The 25,489-nt window shown below is 33.2% G+C and overlaps 1 protein-coding gene across 1 annotated transcript; it reads right to left on the reverse strand.

Moving 5' to 3' along the window:
• Nucleotides 1-8,223: 8,223 nt before the first annotated feature.
• On the reverse strand, nucleotides 8,224-24,430 carry LOC131957645 (1-phosphatidylinositol 4,5-bisphosphate phosphodiesterase eta-1). Its single transcript, XM_059322379.1, has 20 exons — nucleotides 24,323-24,430; nucleotides 23,191-23,340; nucleotides 21,793-21,863; nucleotides 20,463-20,590; nucleotides 19,850-20,003; nucleotides 18,257-18,375; nucleotides 16,761-16,827; nucleotides 16,219-16,312; nucleotides 15,622-15,739; nucleotides 15,123-15,208; nucleotides 14,012-14,132; nucleotides 13,534-13,619; nucleotides 12,396-12,472; nucleotides 11,373-11,565; nucleotides 10,668-10,847; nucleotides 9,858-9,965; nucleotides 9,599-9,657; nucleotides 9,182-9,317; nucleotides 8,713-8,859; nucleotides 8,224-8,377 (listed from the first exon to the last, which is right to left on the reverse strand). The coding sequence occupies exons 1-20, from the start codon at nucleotides 24,408-24,410 to the stop codon at nucleotides 8,283-8,285; spliced, it is 2,277 nt and encodes a 758-aa protein (XP_059178362.1). The 5' UTR covers nucleotides 24,411-24,430; the 3' UTR covers nucleotides 8,224-8,282.
• Between the last annotated feature and the right edge of the window lie 1,059 nt (nucleotides 24,431-25,489).

The raw sequence follows: 25,489 nt of genomic DNA on the forward strand, positions 1-25,489 counted from the left end.
ATATATATATATATATATATATATATATATATATATATATATATATATATATATATATATATATATATCCTGATCCTATATATCTAGATCTATCAATATATCTACTTTAGAAGGATTCCTCACACAGCATTGTTTGATTGATGAAAAAAAATCCTTCGATAGTGTAGCGATATTGTTATTGGTGTAACAATAACTTTATACGCGTAACAATAAGACTTAACGTGAGATTAACTTGTAACATGAGTTACTCGCAGTGTGCCCGCTACAGTAAAGCACGCTGGCTTTATCTTGTTTCAGGGGGGGGGGGGGCGAGACTAAATGTTCCCGGTTGCGGACATAGATAAAATTATATATTATCCATATAAGTTCCATTTCGTTTCGGGGTTGGGGGGAGGGAACTCTCTTTAGGTCGGCGGGTGCGGAGCCCTCCCCCCCCCCCCCCTTCCCCCAACCCAAAGAGATGCCTGGAAGAAACTACAGACACCCTGTTACACCACAGTCATCAGCGGACCTTAGTAAATCCCTGCTTAAGCTTACACAGATAGTAGCAAAAACCTCCGTATAGCAGTACACACTATACATCAACCAACTCTATACGGAAATAGACTCTCAATAGCATAAGACTTTATATGGCATAAAGCTCTCAACAGCACTACACTCTATACAGCCTTATGTCCTCGTGGCATGGTCTACCTTGGTTCAAATACCTTGAAACGATTAGCCACTTTGAACCCATTATCCTGTATTGTAAAACGTATTGTAATTTTTTGTTTATCGGCCGCCGTGACAAAATCAATAGCGTGTATCGTCGTGTGTAGTGTCACGTGGGACACACAACAAGAAGAGCACACATCAACATAAAGAGCATACAATATCACACAATAACAACAATATAAAGAGCATACAATAAAATCACACAATAACAATAACATAAAGAGCATACAATTAAATCACACAATAACAATAACATAAAGAGCATACAATTAAATCACACAATAACAACAACATAAAGAGCATACAACAAAATCACACAATAACAACAATATAAAGAGCATACAACAAAATCACACAATAACAACAATATAAAGAGTATACAACAAAATCATACAACAACAAAATAAAAAGCATATAACAAGATCACACTAACAACGTAAAGAGTATACAAGATCAAACAATAACAACAACATAAAGAGCATGTAAGATCAAAACAATAACAACATAAAGGCATACAACAAGATCACACAATTTAAAAAATTGTAAAAAGCAAACAAGAGGATCATTCATTAATAGAAACATTAAGAGCAAACAACAAAAATCATACATTAACAGCAACATAAAGAGCATACAACAAAATTACACAATAAAAACAGAAAGATCAAACACCAAGAACACACGGAACAGAAGGTCGTTTTCGAGTCTAGTTTACAGCTATAAATAGCCTACATTTACCCTGAACCAAATCTTCGCCATATCCCTTGACCTAACTCTAACCCTACCCATAATCCTCCTCCTTAAGCCGACAGCGATACAGGCAGTAAAATAACTCATAACAAAACTCCATTTTCCTTGCTCCTTGTAAAAACAACTACCAATAGTATATTTAATCTTTCATATACGCAACCAAATTCTTATGCTAAATAAGAAAAACGATCAAGCAAATATAAAGATAAAAACATGTAAATTTATGTTGACATTTTTTTAGTGATATTTCCTGATCCAAAAAAGAATGAAACATAAAACCTCACCTGTTTATAAACATCAGAAGTTATTTCACTACATTTCATCTCCTGTACAAACCCTAATTTTCTAAAAATTCCATTTCTTTACCGCACCAAACACCCAGCTTATAATCAACACATGTAAGGCCGATAACTAGCCCTTTACAACTTGAGTTATAAAAAGCCTTAATATTTTTTTTTAGCGTGTGTACCTGGAATCGTCGATACCTTATCAGCCGGGTCGACGTGTGTTAAGTTTGTTTAGTACAAGCGATGGTTGTAATTTTTTGTGCTCTTGGCTTAAAATTTGAACAAGGATTTTGATAACAATTGTTATGTATCATTTTTTAAGCTATTGGTTTATTCGGTATTCTCAGTTATATGAATGGTGGTTATTTGTTATAAAATTTAGCTGTAAACTTGTTACTTTAGCTTAAACATACTTGATAGGGATATTAGATCTAGTTATATTGCTATGGGGTCATCCATAAATGACGTCACGCTTTTTTGACGATTTTTACCTCTCCCCCTCCCTTCCGTCACACATCGTCACAAAAAGCCAGCCCCCCCCCCCCTAAAATGACGTCACACCTCAGCCTACACCCCCCCCCCCTCAAAATTGCTGTTGAATTTATATTAAAACATCGATATATTTTTCCAAAATCTTGTCTTAACTCTGTCAACATAGAGTATTTTGATCAATCCCTATTACAATTTATTAAAACCGTTTTCTAAAACACGAAATAACCGCTAAAACTCGTTTCTTAACATTGCTTTTTTATAATGCAAAAGTGTGACATCACATTATCTGAACCCCCCCCTCCCCCTCATCACACAACGTCACAAAATTACGGACCCCCCTCCCCTCTACGAGTGTGACGTCATTTATGGACGACCCCTATGCATTTAATCTGTTGACTTGTGTAAAACAAAACACGCAACAAATTTACGTTTTGGATGTAGATAGTGCCGGCGCCTGGTTATTTAGCGCCCTAGGCAAAACTTATGAAAAGCGCCCCCCGCAATTTTTTTCGTGCCCCCTTATTATCAGAGGCGTAGCGACCCTTCCCGGCGCCCGGGGACAAACTTTCGATTTGCACCCTCCCACCCCCTCAAACTTTCAATTTGTTTTTCCAACCCATTTTGGCGCCCCCTACGGACAGCGCCCTAGGCGACCGCCTAGTTCGCCTTATAGGTAGCGCCGGCCCTGGATGTAGATGTATTGTAAACTTGTTAAATTTGTCCAATGATAGGAACCATACCTAGTCTTTATTGTCATAGATTTTAGCTAATGATTTGTGTAACATTTTAAAAAAACCAATACCAAATGTTATGTTATCGTTATATCCAAGTGATTCAGCGTGTTTGTTGTTTTTGTTTTTTTTAGATGTAATGACGTGTGATGGTTCAGTGCAGAGGTGTAGCGACCCCTCCCGGCGCCCGGGGACAAACTTTCAATTTGCCCCCCCCCCCCATATATTTATATATTTATAATTCAAAATAGCAGCTAAAACTAGCTTATTTTGGCGCCCCAATTGTCGGCGCCCGGGGACATATGTACCCCCCCCCCCCGTCGCTACGCCTCTGGTCCAGTGTTAGACCCAGTGTCAGCTTGACCTTACTGCAGCCAGCACCCCCCGCCCACCCCTCTACCATTCTTTCCCAATTTTTTTTTGTTGTTTTTTGCAGCTATGACCGAATATACGTTGTGGTCGAGTGGCAAGAGTAATAGCCCATCGTCGATCCCACCCAGCTCTGATGGGATTCGAACCTGAGAAAGTAAAGAGGGCTATGGGATCGTGCTGACCACAAAATTACCTCATATGCAGGGGTTTGGGGGGGGGGGGGGCGGGACAGGTGTCTTTATCATAATGGACCACCGCTTCCAAAACATTGTACTTGAATTGTTAATATATATTATAGATTCTAATTAGTGTTATAATAGAATTGTGGCATAATTGGCCTACTTAATTAATAGTGACATGTTATATTTAATTGTGAAATAATATTAAGAAAATTGATTGAGTTATAAAAAAATATGATATAATAAAATGTTTTGTTATATTATAAAAAGGGTTGCGGTATGGGTCTAACACTCCCTGTTATCCGTTATTGGGGTTCAGCTAGGGGCCACAGGCAGGCCTATATCCCGTCCCTGTGTTTTCACTAAAAATAATCCTGCAAGCCGTCATTTCTTTGTTTCGGTCTAAGGCAGTATAGTGAGTATACACACCCCTAACGATAATCTAAAACCTAATCCTCACTCGTATTTGTTAACATAACCCTTAACACTACGGCAGAGGACATGTTAGCCAAAATACACCTGTAAAACAGAGTGAAAACAGAACTGTAGTGTAGAGATGTTGTGTGCACTGACCCGTAAAGCACACCACAGTACAGAATTGTTTTACCGGATGTTTATTAAATCTTACACCGGGTGGTGACCTTTGCCCTATATACCTCACTTAGTATGGCGGCTCCTTTCAAATAGAGAGTAAAGTTAGTGGATTGAGGGGAAATTGGGAGGGGGTGGGTGAGAGTTAATTCGCCCCGGGAGGAAGTAGAATGAAGAGTTAGTTGCTGATTTATGAGGACGTCATACTCACCCGTTTCCATGTATTAAAAATAGATTTTTAAAAAAAAGGTCAACACTACTTTGTACATTATCGTATACGGAGTAGGGCACATACTGTAATCGTGCTTAAAATATCGACGTTTCCCTTGTACGAAAGAAAAACAGTGTAGCAATATTGCCTTTGTGTGCATACGATACCATTAGTGCCATCAGTGAAGTAGACCAAATTTCATATAAGTTAGTCAAGTTAGTGTCAATCAACTTTATAAACGGTTTCCGATAACCGGAAGTAATAGGCCACTTTCCTTCTTCAAGTGTTTCTCAAAAGACGTTCAGAATTTGATAATTTTAAATCAAATTCTCTAAAGGATTATAAACTTTTTTTCAACTGGAAATATTGATTTTATTAGTCTGAGCATTTTTAATTTTATAGACCGATTCAATTGGAAGGGTCACCCCATGATCCCAGCCAGAGGCGTAGCGAGGGGGGGGGGTGGGGTGCGGAGCGCACCGGGTGACACCATTTAGGGGGGGGGGGGTGACACCAAGGCAAAAAATAGCAAAATATATCGAGAAAAACTTGAGGGGGGGGGGGGGTGCAAATCGAAAGTTTGAGGGGGGGGGGGGGGTGCAAATCGAAAGTTTGAGGGGGGTGGAAATCGAAAATTTGAAAGTTTGTCCCCGGGAAGGGTCGCTACGCCTCTGGGGGGTGACACCATTAAGTGCCGCACCGGATGACACCCGACCTCGCTACGCCACTGATCCCAGCACTTACTGTTACTGCCTAGATCTTTACGAATAGGCTACTGTTTATATACGTGAAATTTTAGTGGAGCTCACTTCAGCTTTATTTATTTTATAAGTGTTAGAACTATTTAAAGTGACGTTTTTCATGCTCATTGCAAAATGAAAGAATAAAAATTAAATTTTCATAGTCATACATCAACAGTCAACTCTATGTATAAAGATACGAGCTTAACATTTGACATGAGTAAGAGTAAATCCATAGTAAAACAATTCAACCACAAAATAAATTGATTTAAGTAAGCAACAAAGAGAAATTACCTGAAATCTGATTATTTTTCCACACAACAATTCAAGAAAAATCCTCACTATCTTCTGTTCTCTGGTCTAAATAATAAATAAAGCTGACACTTGATTTGTTGATCTTACACATACGAGAAACAACTATTCATATGGTACAGTTCCGTAAATATAACGTTTACTAACGCTTGACTTACTTTATTGATATATTGTTTAACTGTTTACCTGTACTTAGCAATACACACTTTTAGTCTATAGATTATAGTCGCTACCCTACACAGAACACGCCATGTTTTTCTAGATAACTAAGTTTATTTGATTTTAAACGTTAACCCAGTATGGCTAGAAAGGGGTGAACCTTGACCTATAACCTAAAGAAATAATCGATAAATTTAGCGATAATAGAAGCTATTTTGAAAAAGTAGGTCACGCTAAAAAATGTTAGTGCTAGATCTAGTTTAGAATAACATTGCGTTGTACGTCGTTGGCAAAATTGATTTATACTCAAAGCATGTCAAGTTTATTTTTACACCTGATTGATTTATGTCGACAAACTGAACTCTCTAGCTGCTTCTGATCGATAATGACATGTGACAGATGTTGTATAATATTGTTGTTTATAATTATTGATCAACGATCACGTGATTAAAATTTATTTTAGTCCAACGGCTAAACGCGATTGGAAACTTTGTTTACAATCCGCTCGAGTCGGTTTTGTCAATAGTGACGTATCAAAACGAATCACAAACCTTACTCAAGCCAGATCTAACTATTATTCACCTCCTAACCCAAACCTTCGCCCTATATATAATACAATACCTAACATTAACGTTACACTCTAGCCTTACAATGAAAAGGGATAAAAACTAGATATTGTATTCTCCAAAGTAGAATCTAGGTTTTAAATATATCCTGGTAAAAGATATAGATCTAATTTTAAAAAAATAAAAATAACTTCACATTATAAGTTATAGTTATATATAATATATAGATCTACATACCAAAACATAAGAGCAGAAGATTTTTAATCGAAGTAATTGATTAAGTAATGATAGCCAACTACGGTATTCTAGTCTAAACTGAGGAGGAAAAAAAAAGATGACAAAACTAAATATGCACCGTTCACACAGTCACTACACACGCTGCACGCTAACATGCCCTGTTTTACACCCATCTGATAACCATCTGATCATTCAAGCGTATCTTTTTTATTTAAAAAAAATTGTATGATTACAAAATAAGAAACAATATATTATTAGTCAGATATAAGTTTGCGTTTTCACGATTAAAAAAATATTTTATAAGAAATAAGTTCATTGTTTTCAACAGAAGTAGATCTATTTGTTTGGTTATTTTGTAAAACTCGGTTTATATCGTTCTTGTTTGTTTTTCATGGTTGACCCATTTCTTTATAAATTAGAATTAAATTCCTGGTCAAAGGGAGATAACAGTGTTATTATATGCTTGCTTGACGGTTGTAAGAGTGGCCTACCCTTGAAGCGATTTTTCTTTATTTGCAATTTTTAAAGTATTTTAAATAAATCAAATTACTAATTAACTTAAAAATATATTTTCTCGAACAGGGAGCTTAAAATACTCTTATGATTACAGTACAGCAATAATTAACAAACATGTTTACTTGTTTATGAATGATTTTTATACTTTCGAAATTCAGCAAAAAATTTAAATTATTGATCATTAATTTATAGAGCATTTAACTATAGAATTTTCAATTTTAGTTTGGAAGTTTTTACCATCCGAAAATTCTATAATTAAATAATAGTTATAAAGAAATGTATTGATTTAAAAAAATCTAATTTCTATGTATTGAAATTCCAATTTTTTGTAAAAATTTAATACAAATTTTCTGTATTTTCTATATCAATTTTGAAGGAAATTTTTTTTTTTTACAACATTATTTAATTTGTGCAAATTGTGTGTTAACTAACTATCAGTCTAAATAAAATTTGAAATAATAGCCCTAGTAGGTCAAATATTAATAAAGAGGGTGCATAACTGTTACCTTCTTTAAACCAAAAACATATTTACTTTATTACTTCCCTTAGACCATAAAATTAGATTTTTACAAATATTGAAGAGTAGCCTGTATTATCCTCACACAAAAAATAAGTCAATATTGAGATGATTGACCAAAGACAGAGAATTTTAACAACATGTTAACATTGCTAAAATACCCTATTGGCTCAAAACATTTCTATCAAGTCAAGTTGATATTTAGATTTATAACACAATTATTACTGAAAACTGAGTGCACTTGAGCTAAATGTATGTTAGAACACTACTGTTATACTTTTTTATTAAATGATAGCTTTCTTTTAGAGTTATATAATAGTGCCTTTGATTTTCTTTAAAGTGTTTTTAAATAGTCAACTATTTAGAATGGTTGGATTAATAAGAAGTTGTAAATCATGACTTAGTTGGGAAGGGTCCTATAAAAGTTGTGTTATAGATCTATAAGGATTAAGGTGGTTTATAAAAACAATTAAACCATTCTTTATTTGGGAAATAGTGTTTGTTGAAAATATCATGTTTTTTATGATAGAAACCCAAACATGAAAATTAGATAATCTTATAATTTGTGCCTGCGACTTGTTAATTCTGACAAATTCTATGGCATTTTGAGAAACCAAAATTTTCAAACAACAAAAGCAAATTAGGAAAATTAAATAAGTATTAATAAAAGAAGTTCTATGTTTTAAAATATAGTTTTAATATTGACAGAAGTCAAACAAATAAATTACAATGGACTTAATAGTAACATAAAATTATTTACTTTGGAGATATTTCTCATATTATACACATAGACACTTTTTGTCAATGATTTTAAAATCAAATGACTTATTTTACTATTAATATATACTAAATTTGGCTTGTACATGTTGTTTTGTTACTGTTTATATTCCATTAAAAACTAAGTGATCAAATTAAGATTGTGGATTTGAGATACTGAGATGCACAAACATTAATGTTTGACTAAACTTCACACCATTTCTGTCAAATAGAGGGAAATGTCGAAAACCTGAAAGTTAAACAGATTATTACAGTTTAAAAAATTGTTAAAATACTAAAATGTTGTTTAAATAAACCCTTTAAAAATGCTGGTAAATAGTAAAATACTTAATATTAATAATTTGGTTTTATTTCTAGCTCTAATTTTAAATTTCTAATTTAAATTTCAAATATCTTAATATTTGTTAATAATTGATGCAAATATATTTTTTAAAATGTTTATACTTTAAAATAACACAATTAATTTATTACTTTATGTTTCATAAATTAAAAAAATTTTAAGAGTGATGAACTAAATGTTTAGTTATATAGAGTTATGTACAATTTAAAGAAGTGAACCCCCACCTTCTCGGATACTGGTGTATGGCAGACAGAAGTAACCCACAAACTCGTCCTTCTCCACGTCTTCATCAAACACCGTAAACTTTAATAGTGCAATTTCTGGAACCCTCAATCCAAACACACATGTTTCATACCATCTTGGGTTGAAACCTTTTTTATTTTAAATAACAGAGATTTACCATTTCTTTGTAAAAAAATGTAATTATGTGAGTAAAAATTACTTCAAACAACGAGATACAATTTTATAAAATACTAATAGCTGAATTAATTCTTATGTACAAATAAAGTGTTTTTATGTAAACAAAAATAATTTTGATGTACATATATATTGAGATATGATTAAAAAAAATTATTTTGGATTTTTTTTTCAATGTTATTAGTTCATAATATCATTAGCTGCATTAAATATGTATTGTTCATCACCTAAAAATCATTTTCCAATTTTTTATAGAAAAATTGTAAGCTGACAAACCATTATTTGAAATAGTTTTAGTCTTATACTCTGCTAGATCCAGCGTTGCTCCTTCAATTCGAACTCGAATAAAAGGGTCAATAATTTCACCCTTTAGGCTGTCATCTGGTTTGGGTATCTGGAAGCCACTTATAATCTACAAGAAAAAAATTGGAAACTAATTGTTACAAATATTTTTAAAATATATACCGATTTCCATGTTTCAATCTTCTTCACTCCTTTTAACATAGGCTGTTTGGTGGTTTTTTTTTAAGATTAACAAATGAGAGTTACAACATTAGAGAAAAAAAATATTTTAAGTTACTTGAGCTAAAATTAAGGGGTCGTCATGAGGTTTAGCAAATTTCTCTAAATACCTGTATTTTAACTTTTTTTTCTTCTATAATCGTCAATGTAATTCATGTTAAATCTACTTACTGTTATTACTAATACTTTTTTAATTTCTGAGCTTTGAAGAACTGTTAAAAACTTGGCTTCTGAAATAGAAAATAAAAAAATAGGACTTTGAAATTTTTTTTCATTCTGTGAAATTGGTGCATGCTAAAAAAAAGTATTAAGAAAAATTATGGAATAAACATAAAATTACAATGAAAAAAAGATTTTGGTAGTTTTCTTTTGAGCTGAATTTTATTTATTACCAATTATTTTATTAAAAAATAACGAGCACAATTCTTACCTGAGAGCAGATAATCTGGCCTAAGGACATATCCAGCTCCACCGTTATCCATAAAAAGGCCATGGTTATCGTACATCGGATTACTACCCGTCTGATAATTTAATGCAACTGAATGAAAAACGTTTTACAGAAGTAGATACAGTAGCATACAAAGTAAATAAAGTAGTGTACAAAGTAGATAAAGTAGTGTACAACAGTTCCTGTTCTCTCTGCTTATAAAGTGTTGCGTTATCAGAATCATACTAAGCTACCACTACTTTCCACATTGTGGGCAACAGTGTTCTCTTTCAGGCATTTTTGCTCTTGGGGGGGGGGGAGCACTTGAAACAAACAAAAATGAGGGAGGGTACTTAAATTTCATAAATTTCAAGGGTAGGGGCCGATACTGGTAAAAGTACATATGCTCTAAATTCTACCTACATTAAACAATATTATTTTTTTTTGTCAAGGGGGGGGGGGGTTGTGGATGTGCTTTGGGGGCAGAAGGCGTGTGCCTGAAAGCAACTCTGGTGGGCACAGTGTCATAAAACAGATTCCAATCCAACTTTAAAATGGATTTCTTCAAACTTTAATATAAAAACATTAAATAGTTGATTCAGAAATAATAAACAAAACTGTAAAAAGATGAAATAATTGATTCGAAAATAATAAACAAAACTGTAAAAGGATGAAATTATTGATTCAGCAATAATAAACAAAACAATAAAAAGATTAAATAAATGATTCAGAAATAATAAACAAAACAATAAATAGATGACGTAAATGATTCAGAAATAATAAAACAAAATTATAAGAAGATTAAATATTTACGTATGTGTACACCATGAATCATAAATGGCACAATGTTAAAGTTACTGGAGTCAGTTCTATATGCTGCAGGGTATGCACGTATCAAACAGTTGTGAGAAATTTTATTCAGGACTTGTGGGTTGGACTTGATTATATTATCCAACATAACTTCACTTAAGTTTAGAGCAACAAAATTTTTATCTGTGGGGAAAAGGTTGTTACAAATAATTTTCTATAAACAGCATAGAAAACTTAATTGATTTACACATATTTAAATTTAATATTTTTGCTACTTTCTTAACTGTAGCTAGATATCAAGTAGCTACTTAATTTGAAATTAAATATTTAATGGAAAACTTAATTGATTTACACATATTTAAATTTAATATTTTTGCTACTTCCTTAACTGTAACTAGATATCAAGTAGCTACTTAATTTGAAATTAAATGTATAAATATAATCCTAATTAACTATTGATACATAAATTTTTCAAGCATTTAAATAATAAAGGGTAGAAACAAATGAAAAGTAGAAAAAAATTATATAATTATCCAAACATTACACAAAGATAAATTTTGAGCCACATTTCAAAATACATTTAAATTTTGAAATTTAAATTCTAAAATATGTATTTTATGTTGCTTATTAATTTTAAATGATTTTAAAATAAAAAAATGTTTAAGTTTTAAACAATATAAAAAATGCCAATAGCAAAAGTAGAGAGACCTGTGGATCTCTCTGCAGTTTCAAAGTTGACACAGTTCAAGGCAGTGAGCCTGCTGATTGCAGGGTGCAGCTGCATTTTGCCACTGGGTTTATTCTTGAGTGTGACACCAGCAACATTTTTATCTAACTCTGCTGCCTCATCCTCGTCACTAACTTCACCAGGGTCATTGACCTCTATAGGCAATCTTTTTCCCTTGGGGACAAAAAAAAACACATTTTTAAAACAGTTTTTCCCTTTTAAAAAATAAATAAATTTGTAAGTTGAATTTACAAATTTGCGTTACAATTACAAATAAATTACAGGTAAATTTTTGAAAAATTAGAAATACACATAAATATTTTCTAAAATTAAAGTTTATTTATTGTATATGGCACATATCAGACACTATCATGGATTAAAGTATTCATTTTGTAGTTGAATTGATTTTTTTTGTAAGACAGTAAAATATATATATATACATAAACACTATTTTGCTATTTCATACAATTTCTTTTTTTTTTTCTAAAAAAGAAAAATTATAATAGGGAAGAATAGATGTGATGTGATGTAGTTTAAAGTATTCATTTTGTAGTTGAAATGATTTTTTGTAAGACAGTAAAATATATATATATACATAAACACTATTTTGCTATTTCATACAATTTCTTTTTTTTTTCTAAATAAGAAAAATTATAATAGGGAAGAATAGATGTGATGTGATGTATTTTAAAGTATTCATTTTGTAATTGAAATGATTTTTTGTAAGACAGAAAAAATATAAACATAAACACTATTTTGCTATTTCATACAATTTCTTTTTTTTTTTCTAAATAAGAAAAATTATAATAGGGAAGAATAGATGTGATGTGATGTAGTTTAAAGTATTCATTTTGTAATTGAAATGATTTTTTGTAAGACAGAAAAAATATATAAATAAACACTATTTTGCTATTTCATACAATTTCTTCTTTTTTTCTAAATAAGAAAAATTATAATAGGGAAGAATAGAAGTGATGTGGCTCATCATTCTTCACTTTTCTCACCTTTATAAGGATTTTGTTGCGCAGCTCTTCAGGAGAAGGAATCTTTATCCAGTCCGACTGGGGGCACCACAATTTATCTTTTTTTTTTTAAAGTTAAATCAAATATCAAAGAAACCTAATAGTCTTAGAGAAGGCACCAAAATTTGATCAGCTGTCTTTACTTTCCCTAATGTTAGGTACCCATCAGAGCTGGGTGGACTCAGGGTCATTATACTGACTTGAACTCGGATTCTAGTTGGAACCTTGTGGGTTATCTGTCTAGCACTCTAGCTCTAGGCCTCACTGTCCCATATAGTTCTTGCAGGATAACCACAAATTTATCTTTTTTATTTTTAAATTTTTAAATAAAAGTATCAAACTTTTTTATAGTTTAAAGTATCAGTTCTATTAACATTAAAGGTAGGCATCACATCTTTAAAAATATCCTTGTGTTTGCTGATCAAAACATTAAAAACACTACACCATTGTTAAAGTCAATGGCTGTTTTTTCAAGTTTTAAGCATTCATAAAACCACAGCTAAACTGTTTAATGTTTTTTTAAATTGTGTCCATAGGCAAATTGCAAATAGGTATTATAAAAAAAATGTTTTCTTTTACATGTTTTAAAACTCTATATCCTTCAAGGTCTTTGATGTCAGTTTATGGGACAATTTTACATATTTTCTAAAGCTTAGAACACTGGGATTCAAAGAGGGAAATGGATAATACTGTTTTCTACTTTATTCTTAATGGTAATGTTGGACGGTCTTTCCTCCAAAACAATGAAGTATTACTTGTTTACTTGTTATGCATTATTTGGTCAGTTGACCCCATTTCAGCCTGCTTTTCTTTCTGGATTTGCTTCTATATCTGTTGTCCATCCAGGAACTAACTACAAAGCAAGTTGTTTGATTTTGGAGTTGTTTCTCCTAGATGGGTTGCTGTCCCTGGCTATCAATCCTCATCTGCTCAAGGGTTAGAACTTGAGAGAGACAACAACAGTACTCTTAATTTATAATATTTTTATGTTTTGGTTTGGGGCTTTAAATCTAAAGATTGGCCTTTGATTTTTAGGAATTTTTTTTTTATAATGTGTCTTATTTTACAGAAAAACTCTAATTTTTACTGGTGTAGATATTGCATAGTACTCAAAGGATACCACCAAATATGGAAGTCATGATGTCAGCCATGACTTTTTGTTGTTTTAAACAGCAGTGGTTCTCAAGGGATAATATTAAAGGGTACCTAAAATACAGCATGAATATTTTATTACCAGTTAGAAAGTGTTTAAAAAATTAAAGGTTCCTGTACATTAACTTTTACATTAGTGAATGTGCTTTTTATAGCATGACTATCTAATTTAATAACATTTCCATCACAAGGGGAATTGAAAAAAACTGGATTAAGGTGATATAGGGGAAAAAAATTAATTTGTTTGGTATTTGGTGGAAATTATATTATAATTTAATTTTTTAAACATTTAGGCCCTACATCAAAACTTTTTAGATTAAAAAAAACACACACTTGTTTCACTTACAGATTAGCGCCAATTAAAAAGCTATTGATTATTATTATTTAAGAAAACGTTAAATTAAATCTTTTTTCTTTTAAATTAAAAAGAAATTTGTTTTACTTACGGTGTAGTGCTAAAAGCATAATCATTTATAGCTTTGACGACACTGCTGAATGATATTTTAGTAGTTAGTGTGTAGCCATGATAGATGATTGGTTCATTCAGTGGGCCATCCCAGCAGTCCACTGAAATTTTATCCAATTGGATTCAATACAAAAATATTTAGCACAGAGATTACAGGAGAAGAACCACAATATTGTACTTGAGACTGTGGTAATCATGTTGTAATGGATTCAGTTTACCAACTATCTTTATTCTTCTTTGTTTTTAATTCGAGTGTTGGAAGGGATTCCCTCCAACACAATTAAGTAATACGTATGAACTTGTTATGCTCAGATTTCAGCCTGCCTTTCTATTTGGATTTGCTTCCATAGCCTTTGTCCAACCAAGAACAAATCACAAGGCAGTAGTTGTTTGATTTTGGAGTTGTCTCTCCTAGAAGAGTTGCTGTCCCCAGCTATCAAGCCTCATCTTACTGTGGGTTTGAACTCAGGACTTTTTGGTTTAGCAAACATGAGCTTAATCGACTCGACCACGCTGACCCCACCTGTCAACTTATTGTAATGTATTTATAAAACAAGTGCTAAGTTTGCTAGTTTTTTTTATTAAATAATTTTATTTATATAACAAATATATTACAAACTCTAGTTCTAATTATAGCCATAATGCTTAAACTATTTTTATATTACTTCTAACAGCATAACCCTTCCATTTACTATAAGATTCTATTATTGAAAACGGGTGGACAGAATTATCTAAATTTAAAAAAATTGTTTCTTTATTTTTAATCATTAAACTTTTGATTTGTTCATATTATAAACAGCTGCCTGTGTCACATGTTCTGAAACCCTCATTGATTTTAATAAACTGGTACCTTCTAGGTATACCAGCACCATTGTTATGTTTTTTGTTAAGCATTTTACTATATTAATTTTTGTTTTATAATTGTAAAACAAAAGATTTGGCACAATAAATGTGGTGTTCAAAGACCCAACTCTAAGTTAAATTTGTAATGAAAATTGCTTTGGTGCATTACAAAACTTGAGAGTCACTGTTTCATAAAACGTAAAAGGAAATCTTGACACCACAATATATTTTTTAAAAACTATCCTTACATTCAATACAACGGCACCCCTTCTTTAATACAGTAATATACATTTCTGTTGAACTGTTCCCTTTCAACTGATCTCCTTCTAGGTAACTGAAATTCAAAGGGATGTTACTCTTGTTATATGTTCAATAACTCTTTTTCAGAAAAAAGAGTATTGCGAAATTCATGCAAGTTGATAAGGGAAAGATGGAGTTGTTTTTTTTTTTTTGGTTTTAAAATGTATTGTTTTTTACAGTAGCCTTATTACATAGTCTAAGAAGTAATATAATAAAATTACCAAAGTTAATATAAAATGTAGGTTGTATTCTTTCAAAAAAGATATTTTTTAAGTAGTAATAATAATAATAATCTACATTTAGATTTGAGTAGCTGGCTTTTCATTAATGAATCATTTTACAAATTTTAATATTCACCTCACTGGAGTATGAACACTGGTTAGCTATATGCAGATTTTAAAAAATATTATTAAGTTTTTGTTACTTAGCCAAACCATTCTGACTCACGTGTTATGAGATGAGTTAATAAAGTAATCTGTCATTGGTCGGGTCATGTCCTGATAAACAACCCTGTGGGCGGGGTTGAAGAGTTCCTGGGGTTCAGATGTCAAAAATTTTCTAAAGGCTGAAATAAAAATCCGAACAAAAAATTGTATGGAACAAAACAGTAAACTGTACTGATGGATCTATATCTAGGAAATGTTTAAAAAGTAGAATCAGTTAAAACAATCAGTTAAAAAATAATGTTATTTCCCTGACAAAGATGTATGTTAGTGAATTTATTTGATAGTACAAATGAATACATAAGCAATGGTTTAACATAAACTTTACTACATCTGTCTTGTCAGGGAATAAACTTTACTTCATATGTCATGTTAGTAAATAAACTTTACTTTGTAATATTTATAGATAAACTTTATTTTGTCATATTAGTACATAAACTTCAGTTTGTCATATTTGCAGATAAACTTTACTTCATCATATTAGTGGATAAACTTTACCTCATCTGAATTGTTAGTGGATATATTTTACTTCAATTATGTAATAATCCCTGGTTATTCTTTTCATTTCTAAATATAAAAAAGAATTGAAAATTGTTACTACCTTCCAACCGAATATATTTTTCCTTTTTAAATTCAGCTGCTTCTTCAAACTCTGCTATTATCTTCTGACACTGTTTCTCAGTCACCTTCTCCATCTATAAATCAACAAATTTGAGAATAATTTATTGCTAGGCACTATGAAAAAAATCTGTTGGTGGGAACTTTATTTTAATGTGTGTTCCCAGTGGCGTAGCTAGGTGAGGGGCCAGGTGGGGCGGGTGTCCCGACCCCCAGGGTGCCAATAGGGGTAGAAAATAATTTAATTGCTCATTTTAAGCTGAATTACAGAATTATACACCATATGGGAGGGGGACACAAAGTTGATAGTTCACCCCAAGCATCCTAAAGGTTCACTACCACACTGTATCTTCCTTATCTAGTTTTTAAATACTTTGGTATAAAATCAAAAATAAAGAATACACATATTTTATTTTTGTTTACAAGGGAATATATTATTATAATAAATTAATGATTTTAAAAATTAAGGTGTGTGTTCACAATTTAAAATATTTTATAGACATGTTACAGCACTGAAGCAAATACCTTTTGAGCATCTGTAAGAAACTTCAAAAAATCTTGAATTGTCATTTCACTTTTACCCATAGAATACCTTTAAAAAAATATAAAACACACAAGAATGAGTATAATATACGAAATATTGGTTTTTATATATGTTGCCCCTACAACTCTCTTTTAACATAATTTTTTATCAGGGTGTGCACCAGCAGCTTAGGCAGTGGAATGTTAGACTAAGGGTAGGGGGTCTTAACCCCCCCGACCCAACCCCCCCTCCACCCATCTACCCTCAAAATACTATGTGTCTTATTAATAGTTATAGCTATATATATATATATATATATATATATATATATATATATATATATATATATATATATATATATATATATATATACTTAGTATATATATATATATACTTAGTGTGTATGTATATATATATATATATATATATATATATATATATATATATATATATATATATATATATATATATTGGTGTGCACTATCTGTTTCTGTTTATGATAAAGAATTATCTTAGACATAAAAGACATGGTGATGAAAAGTAGATATTTTCTCTTAGTAAAGACCTTTACAGATATATTCAGAGTAACATTCTTTTGACAGTAACGTACACACTGGGAATCGCATGGTCAGGTGGTAGAGCTTATGACTTTTAACCTGAGAGTCTCAAGTTTAAATCATGGGTTCAAGACTGTGGGACATCCCTGAGTCCAACCAGCTCTGATGGGAATCTAACTCAAGTAAAGGTGGCTGGACATAGTGACCACACTATCCCTTCATATGCTGGGGTAGTTAAAACAGGTGAACTCTACTTCATCTGTCCCATGTGTCTAGGGCATGAATGGGTAAAGATGACCAGGCACATCAAAAACTATAATACAACACATATAAACTCTGTATACTGACTACAAATAAATATCTCATAGTCAGACTGACCCAAAATAAACCCAAACAGATAGACTGAACCCAAAAAAAATCTTTCCCAGACTGACCCAAAATAAACCCAAACAGATAGACTGAACCCCAAAAAAATCTTTCCCAGACTGACCCAAAATAAACCCAAACAGATAGACTGAACCCCAAAAAAATCTTTCCCAGACTGACCCAAAATAAACCCAAACAGATAGACTGAACCCCAAAAAAATCTTTCCCAGACTGACCCAAAATAAACCCACACAGATAGACTGAACCCCAAAAAAATCTTTCTTTGACCATAAATAAACCAACACAGATAGACTGATCCCAAAAATATCTTTCTCTGACCCAAAATAAACCCAACACAGATAGACTGAACCCAAAAAATATCTTTCTCAGACTGACCCAAAATAAACCCACACAGACTGACCCAAAATAAACCCACACAGACTGACCCAAAATAAACCCACACAGACTGACTCAAAATAAACCCACACAGACTGACTCAAAATAAACCCACACAGATAGACTGAACCCAAAAAATCTTTCCCAGACTGACCCAAAATAAACCCACACAGACTGACCCAAAATAAACCTCCTCGATCTCCACCCTTCGAGTCAGACGATGATAAAACTCAACAAACTCCTCCCTGTTCAGCACGCTAGCCTTGTGCTCGTCCAGGGTTTTGTCTTTGTCTGCTGCCTACAGGAGGGTAGAGAGATAGTTGGTCATGTGACCTCCCCTATCTGGTTTTGCATGTAAACAAATCATTATACGCTAACACAAAGCCATTGTTGGTTTGTGAATTCACACCGTCAGCTAGAGCAACTGTAAATAGTGTTAGCCTAATCTCCTCAGTTGCGTGGCCTAGCGGTAGAGAGCTAGACAGCTAACCCGAGTGTCTGGAGCTCGAATCCAGGTTCAAATGAATGGAACGTCCCTGAGTCCACCCAGCTCTGATGGGTAACTAACTTACGTTAGGGAATCAAAGGCATGTCTTGGGCAGGAAGGGGAAATGATGATGATGAATCTCCTCAATTAAACATGTACCAATTTCAATGGTTAAGGCAAGGGGGAGGGAAGAGTTTGGTAGATCCCCCCTCCATATACACCAATAAAATGACAGATGTCACATAAAATAGCAGACCTTGGAGAATGTACTTGCTTTTTAATCATGCTTCAATTCAATAAGTTTAACAATTTTAAGGCCTAGTTTAAATTTAAAAATATTTTTTTCACAAAATCCTATTTTTTAATAAAATATTTTTCATGTAGCTTTAGGTCTAGGATTTATTAATAGTATCATGTTGGCAATTTCATAATAAACACATCAGTTTATCACTATCTTTACTTATGTTTTCATTTCTTATGGCGTCATAATGTGTGATCCAGAACAGGTTTCATGTACTGCACATGTCATTTTATACATCATATTTAGGCTAAGTTTAAAAAAAAAATTTGTTTGCAGGAGTTCACCTACTCACTGGTGTATGTAGAGGAAGGTATTATGAGGGGTTATAGGACTATCCCAATCAAAGGCACCCCCCCCCACCCGCACCAAAAAAAAACAATGTGACACCAATGTGACTCAGTTGGCAACTGTGCACTTTTGGTACTTTCAAAATTGGTAAATATATGTATAATATATAATGTTATATATATATACACATATATATATATATATATATATATATATATATATGTATATATATATATATATATATATATATATATATATATCTATATATATATATGTATATATATATGTATATATATATATATATATATATATATATATATATATATATATATATATATATATATATATATATATATATAGGCCAATATATATATATTTATGTATATATATATATATATATATATAAGTTCTTTAGTTGTTGTAGATAGCTGTATATTTTCTCTTTGTGTTCGATGTGGTGGCGAGTTAACGTTAGGTGTTGTATTTTGTGGCAATAAATGGAAATAATTGAGATTTGTGTTACTTTATTCTTATTTCATTTTTCTTGTTTACAATTCCCTGACTGATTCGAAAGGATTAGAGAAGGGAGTCATAACAATATATATAGATGTATATTGTTGGTATATAGATGTATATGTATTTATAGATGTATATATGTGTGTCTGTGTGAATTTTTTTTAGTGCCACTGTATTTACATCAAACATTTCCCTGGCGTATTTCCTCTTTATATCGGCATTCAACATGTGCAGCAGTTTCACAATTTCCTCAAAATCAAGATGGCCGTCACCATTAACATCTGCCCTGTTAAAGGCTTGTCGTATGTTTGTATTATTAGTTAAGGCAATAAAACTACAATGTTTTTTTATTGGTTAATCTACCCATAGGCTAATAATTAAATTGGTTAGTTACTTCAAAATCTTGACTAAAAATTAAAGAGATGTTTTAAGAACAATGAGTCTGCATACTAACTTTGAACATGCTATTACTATACTGAGTATGGCCTATTGATATTAAATGCAATAAAATCAAATGACATGAACTTTCACAAACAAATTTTTGTTTGATGTGTAAGGTCAACACTAGAACAAGGTCATCTCTTTGGCTTCTAGAAGGTCATGTCTAAGGAACTTAACACTAGTACAAGGATATCTGTCTGTGGTATCTGTATCTGTAAGGTGATGTCTGAAGTAAGAATACACTAGCTCAATGATATCTGTCTGTGGTAACTGTAAGGTCGTGTCTGAAGTAAGAATACTCTAGCTCTGAAGTATGATTACACTAGCACAAGGATATTTGTCTTGGTCAAACTTTTGATCAGACATCTCTGCCATCTTGAATCTGAGTGCTTGTACCCACTTGTCCCTGCTTTCTTTGTCTGGCGCTTTTAGGTACATGGCTTTGTTAGATTTGTAAATCAGCACAAAACACTGGGGTTTCTGTGTAAAACAATATAAAATATTAACACAAAACACTGGGATTTCTGTGTAGAGCAATATAAAATATTAACACAAAACACTGGGATTTCTGTGTAGAGCAATATAAAATGCTAACACAAAACACTGGGATTTCAGTGTAGAGCAAGATACAAAATTGTAACACAAAACACTGAGATTTCTGTGTAGAGCAATATAAAATGTTAACACAAAACACTGAGATTTCTGTGTAGAGCAATATAAAATGTTAACACAAAACACTGAGATATCTGTGTAGAGCAAGATAAAAAATTGTAACACAAAACACTGGGATTTCAGTGTAGAGCAAGAGGAAATGTTTAAAAAAACCACTGGGATTTCTGTGTAGAGCAACATAAAATGTTAACAAAAAACACTGGGATTTCTGGGTAGAACAATATAAAATGTTAACACAAAACACTGGGGATTTCTGCATAGAAAAATATAAAATGTTAACACAAAACACCAGTATTTCAGTGAAGATCAAGATAAAAAAAAATTGCAACACAAAACAAAAAAATTTGGCCTAATGTAAAATATTAAAATTAAACTATTTAAAGTTTTAAACAAGAAAATTTTTTTTTCATATCAACTTTAAAAATGTGTATCTTGGTTAGATCATTGAAATATTAAAGCTAATGATTAAAAATTGGTATCTAAAATAAGCCTATTCAAATTCTAAATTATAGGTCTAATGTTTTTTTATTATTTTTTTTTTGTTTTAAAACTAGATCTAGAATCTAGATCATTGAGTTGGATCTTAATTTTATTTTTTTCGAGATATATAGTATTTAGGCCTAAATTATAGCACAATTAGATTTAGATCCAGGAAGAAGTTATGCTTGTTTTGACGAAAACTAAACAGTAATTCTTTTAGCTGTAGGTCCAGGATATCTTTTTTTTATTAAAGCTACAAGAAGGGCCTACTTTTGGACTATTTGGTAGTTGTTTTTTCTTTTATTAGAAGTTGTAGGCCTATAGTATAGGGGGGGGGGGGCATAAGTATTTATCTTGTTATTTTGTATATTCTAATTTCTAACGCAAAATATTATGTCTATTTATTATTTATTAGGCCCATCTACTATCTACTTATTTGAATAATAATTGAAAAGTAAATGTCGATCAGTTAAATAACTGTATTACACATTGAGTAGCCTAGGTGCAAATAATTGACTTGTCTGCCTTACCTCATCTTCAGTAAATTTCGTTGAATAGTCTCGCTCCCCTTCTCTCACTTCTTTAAGCTTGGAAAAACTGACTGGAAAAAATACAGGGTCAGTTTGGTTATACAACAGGATCTAACTAAAGATAAATCTAATCATCTTTATTAGTTTAAATGGTGCAAAGAAAAGTCACTCTAATTTAAAAATAAAGAAATCGTAACTCCAAAATGTAGGTAGGCCGATTTCTACGGTAGTACAAATTATGTTCTAGGGGAGTGTGCAGTGGTTCTATCTGGGGGGGGGGGGGGGTGCAGATGTTATAGAGGTGTATACACATTTTAAGGAGTAGAAAGGTTCTAGAAGTTGTGTGCAGCGAAAAAAAAATGTTCTACGGGGAACAAAAAACAATGTTCTATGTGGAATACAAATGTTCTTGGTGGAGTTCAAATGTTCTATGGGTAGTACAGAGGTTCTAGATCTATGGGGAGTGCAGAGGTTCTAGATCTATGGGGAGTACAGGGGTTCTATGGGGAGTACAGAGGTTCTAGATCTATGGGGATTACATGGGGTTCTATGGGGAGTACAGAGGTTCTAGATCTATGGGGAGTACAGGGGTTCTATGGGGAGTACAGAGGTTCTAGATCTATGGGGAGTACAGAGGTTCTATGGGGAGTACAAAAGATCGTTCTTCGACCGCGAATACAATGTTCTAGATGTAGTATAGAGGATTTATGGGTGTAAAAAAAGTTCTATAGGGAATGCAATCAGTCCCTAGATCCATCTCATATAAGACTGTGTGCGTGGTGGGGGGGGGGGGGAGGGTGAGTAGATGGATTAAGAGAAAACTAACTTTAAGTGTTATTTTAGTGTGGGAGGGGGGTTGAAGAGGAAACTAACTTTCAGTCTTGGTGGATTGAGGGAGGAAGAGGAAACTAACTTTCAGTCTTGGTAGGGGGGAGATAAAACTAACTTTCAACGTTATCTTGGGGGTCATCCATAAATGACGTCACACTCGTAGGGGGGAGGGGGGTCAGTAATTTTGTGACGATGTGTGATGAGGGGGAGTTCAGATGTTGCGACGTCACATTTTTGCATTATAAAAAGCAATGTTAGAAAACGAATTTTAGACTTTATTTCGCGTTTTAGATAACTGTTTTAAAAATTGTAATAGTTTAGACAAGATTTTGGAAAAATATCGATGTTTTAAAAAATTTAACTGCAATTTTGAGGGCGGTTGTAGGTTGAGGTGTGACGTCATTTTAGGGGGGGGGGTTGTAGGTTGAGGTGTGACGTCATTTTAGGGGGGGTCTGGCTTTTTGTGACGTCGTGTGACGGAGGGGAGGGGGGAGGTAAAAATCGTCAAAAAAAGCGTGACGTCATTTATGGATGACCCCTTGGTGGGGTGTTGGAGATGAAACTAACTTTCCGAGTCCTGTATCTTCTTGTTTGACGGCTCGTAGAACAGGATCATCTTCGGCAGGTCCAGGTAGAATGTCCGGCACAGTCTGCGGCGCTTGGACTTGACCTTCTCCAGCTCCATGCCACAGCATAGCTCTAGCAGGAGACTGTCCACTGCAGGTGAGTGGGAGGAAAGGTTTTACCTGGGGCGTAGCCAGGATTTCGGTGATATATACGTAGAACTATATATATATATATATATATATATATATATATATATATATATATATATATATATATATATATATATATATATATATGATTTATATATATATATGATTTATATAAATACTGATAGGAGGACAGTGTTGTTTTCCCCGCCGAAATAGCAAAGTGGCGCAACTAGGTTTAGGGTTATGGTGAAGGAAAGAGAGGTTAGGATTAGACCCCAACTAAGACATGATATTGGCTACATAGAACTTTGCAGTACATAATTTAGCCTTAATTCCCCGTCTACATTATGGTAAGGGTACAGGGTGGGATCAAAATCAGCCTAGGGTTAAGATCTTGGGTCGGATGGGAGCCTATGATATGCTTAGGCTAGTGATACTAACCTGTGGCGTCGCTTGGTACACCCATTGCAAGACTTAAATTTCCGAAATGGGGGGGGGGGGGGGTGGTGGGGTGGGGCGACAATGGTAAAGTATGTATTTTCTATATAACATAGTTATATACATATATATATATATATATATATTTCTTTTTCGTTCGAGGGGAAGGGGGATTTCCTTCGGGGGAAGGAATGGGGGGGGGGGGGGGCAGTGCTCCCCCGAAAAGATGCATGAAATAAACACTGGTTAGGATCAGGATTAAGGGATACGTGTTATCAGTGTTTCTTCCAGACTTTTTTCTCAGGGGGGGGGGGGGGCACTTGAAATTTTTCAAATTTTTTGGGTGGAAGGGCGGACTAAAATTTCGGGGGGGGGGGGGGAGAGTCCGAGTCGTAGAGCGTGCGTTTTCTAACCCGAATGTATCGTACTTGAATGTGTCGAATCGAATTTAGACTAGTTCAATACCATTGAATTTTAATTTAAAACAGGAATGTAATCGAAATTAATTTTAATGCGTGATTCCTGTTACTGAACTCCTGACTTACTATCTGTGTCTCCAACGACATCTTTTGGGTAAACGACAGTAACATTTCTATTAATTTTTCTCTTGTGGGTGGAGCATGAACAACCCATTTTTTATACATCGATTTTAGGTTCAGAATTATTGGTTTTGTTTTTGTTTTATTTGCGGAAGTTACCCCAAAAAAATGTGTTGTTTATGTGTCGAATTAGTGCTCAAAATCTGTCGAGGCTATTCGAAGTTAACTTTTGGGGGAGAGAGTATGCTGTGAATTTAACTTCACTGATGTGTATGAATTTATGAAATAGAATCGATCAATGCTACATTCGTACGATGAAAGTCGTGAAAATAAAGAGGGGTTGAAACAATTCAGAAAAATATGGTGGAAATGTGTTGTAATAGAACGGAGGCCTAAACAAATACATAAAACAAACAGTGAAACACACAAACTTGCATACACACGTCGAAAAGTCAAGACACCTGAAAGAGGCGACAAGCATCCGACTGATCTGTTTCTTCCAGGCATTTCTTCGGGGGAGGGGGGGGGCGAAGAAAGTCTACCCCCCCCCCGAATGAGATGGAATTTATATAGTAAACATATACTTTTACTAGTGTCCGCCCCCTCCCCCCCCCCCCCCCCCCCCGGAAAATCTAGACTGCCCCCTCCACCTCTCGGAGAAAAAGTCTGGAAGAAACACTGCGACTGATCTGTTTCTTCCACCTCATCACTTCGAGGGATGGGGGTGGGGGGTGTAGTCCTCAGCTCATCCCTCGGACGAAATAGAAAATAATATATAACATATTGAAAATATATAGCGCCTACTTAAACTGACCAGAGAAAATGATTGTTAGTTTTGAAATTAAAACACCGCAAATCAACGCGCTATCGTATCATGTTTTCTCTCCGAGGATAGTGTCGATATGGTCAAGATGAGTCGATAACACGTTTCCTTTAATCCTAATCAACCATCAGTGGTTATTTTATGTATCTCTTCGGGGGAGCAGTGCCCCCAACTCTCCCGAAAGAAATCCCCCCCCTGAAATATATATATATATATATATATATATATATATATATATATATATATATATATATATATATATATATATATATATATATATATACCATTTGGTAGTGTCAAACAGCTTCTTTGTACAAACTAAGTCCGACATGAATATCTATTTGTACCGT

Source organism: Physella acuta, unplaced genomic scaffold (genome assembly GCF_028476545.2).
Source record: "Physella acuta isolate Inbredline_101_S28 unplaced genomic scaffold, ASM2847654v3 ptg001251l, whole genome shotgun sequence".
NCBI classification, from domain to species: Eukaryota; Metazoa; Mollusca; class Gastropoda; family Physidae; genus Physella; species Physella acuta.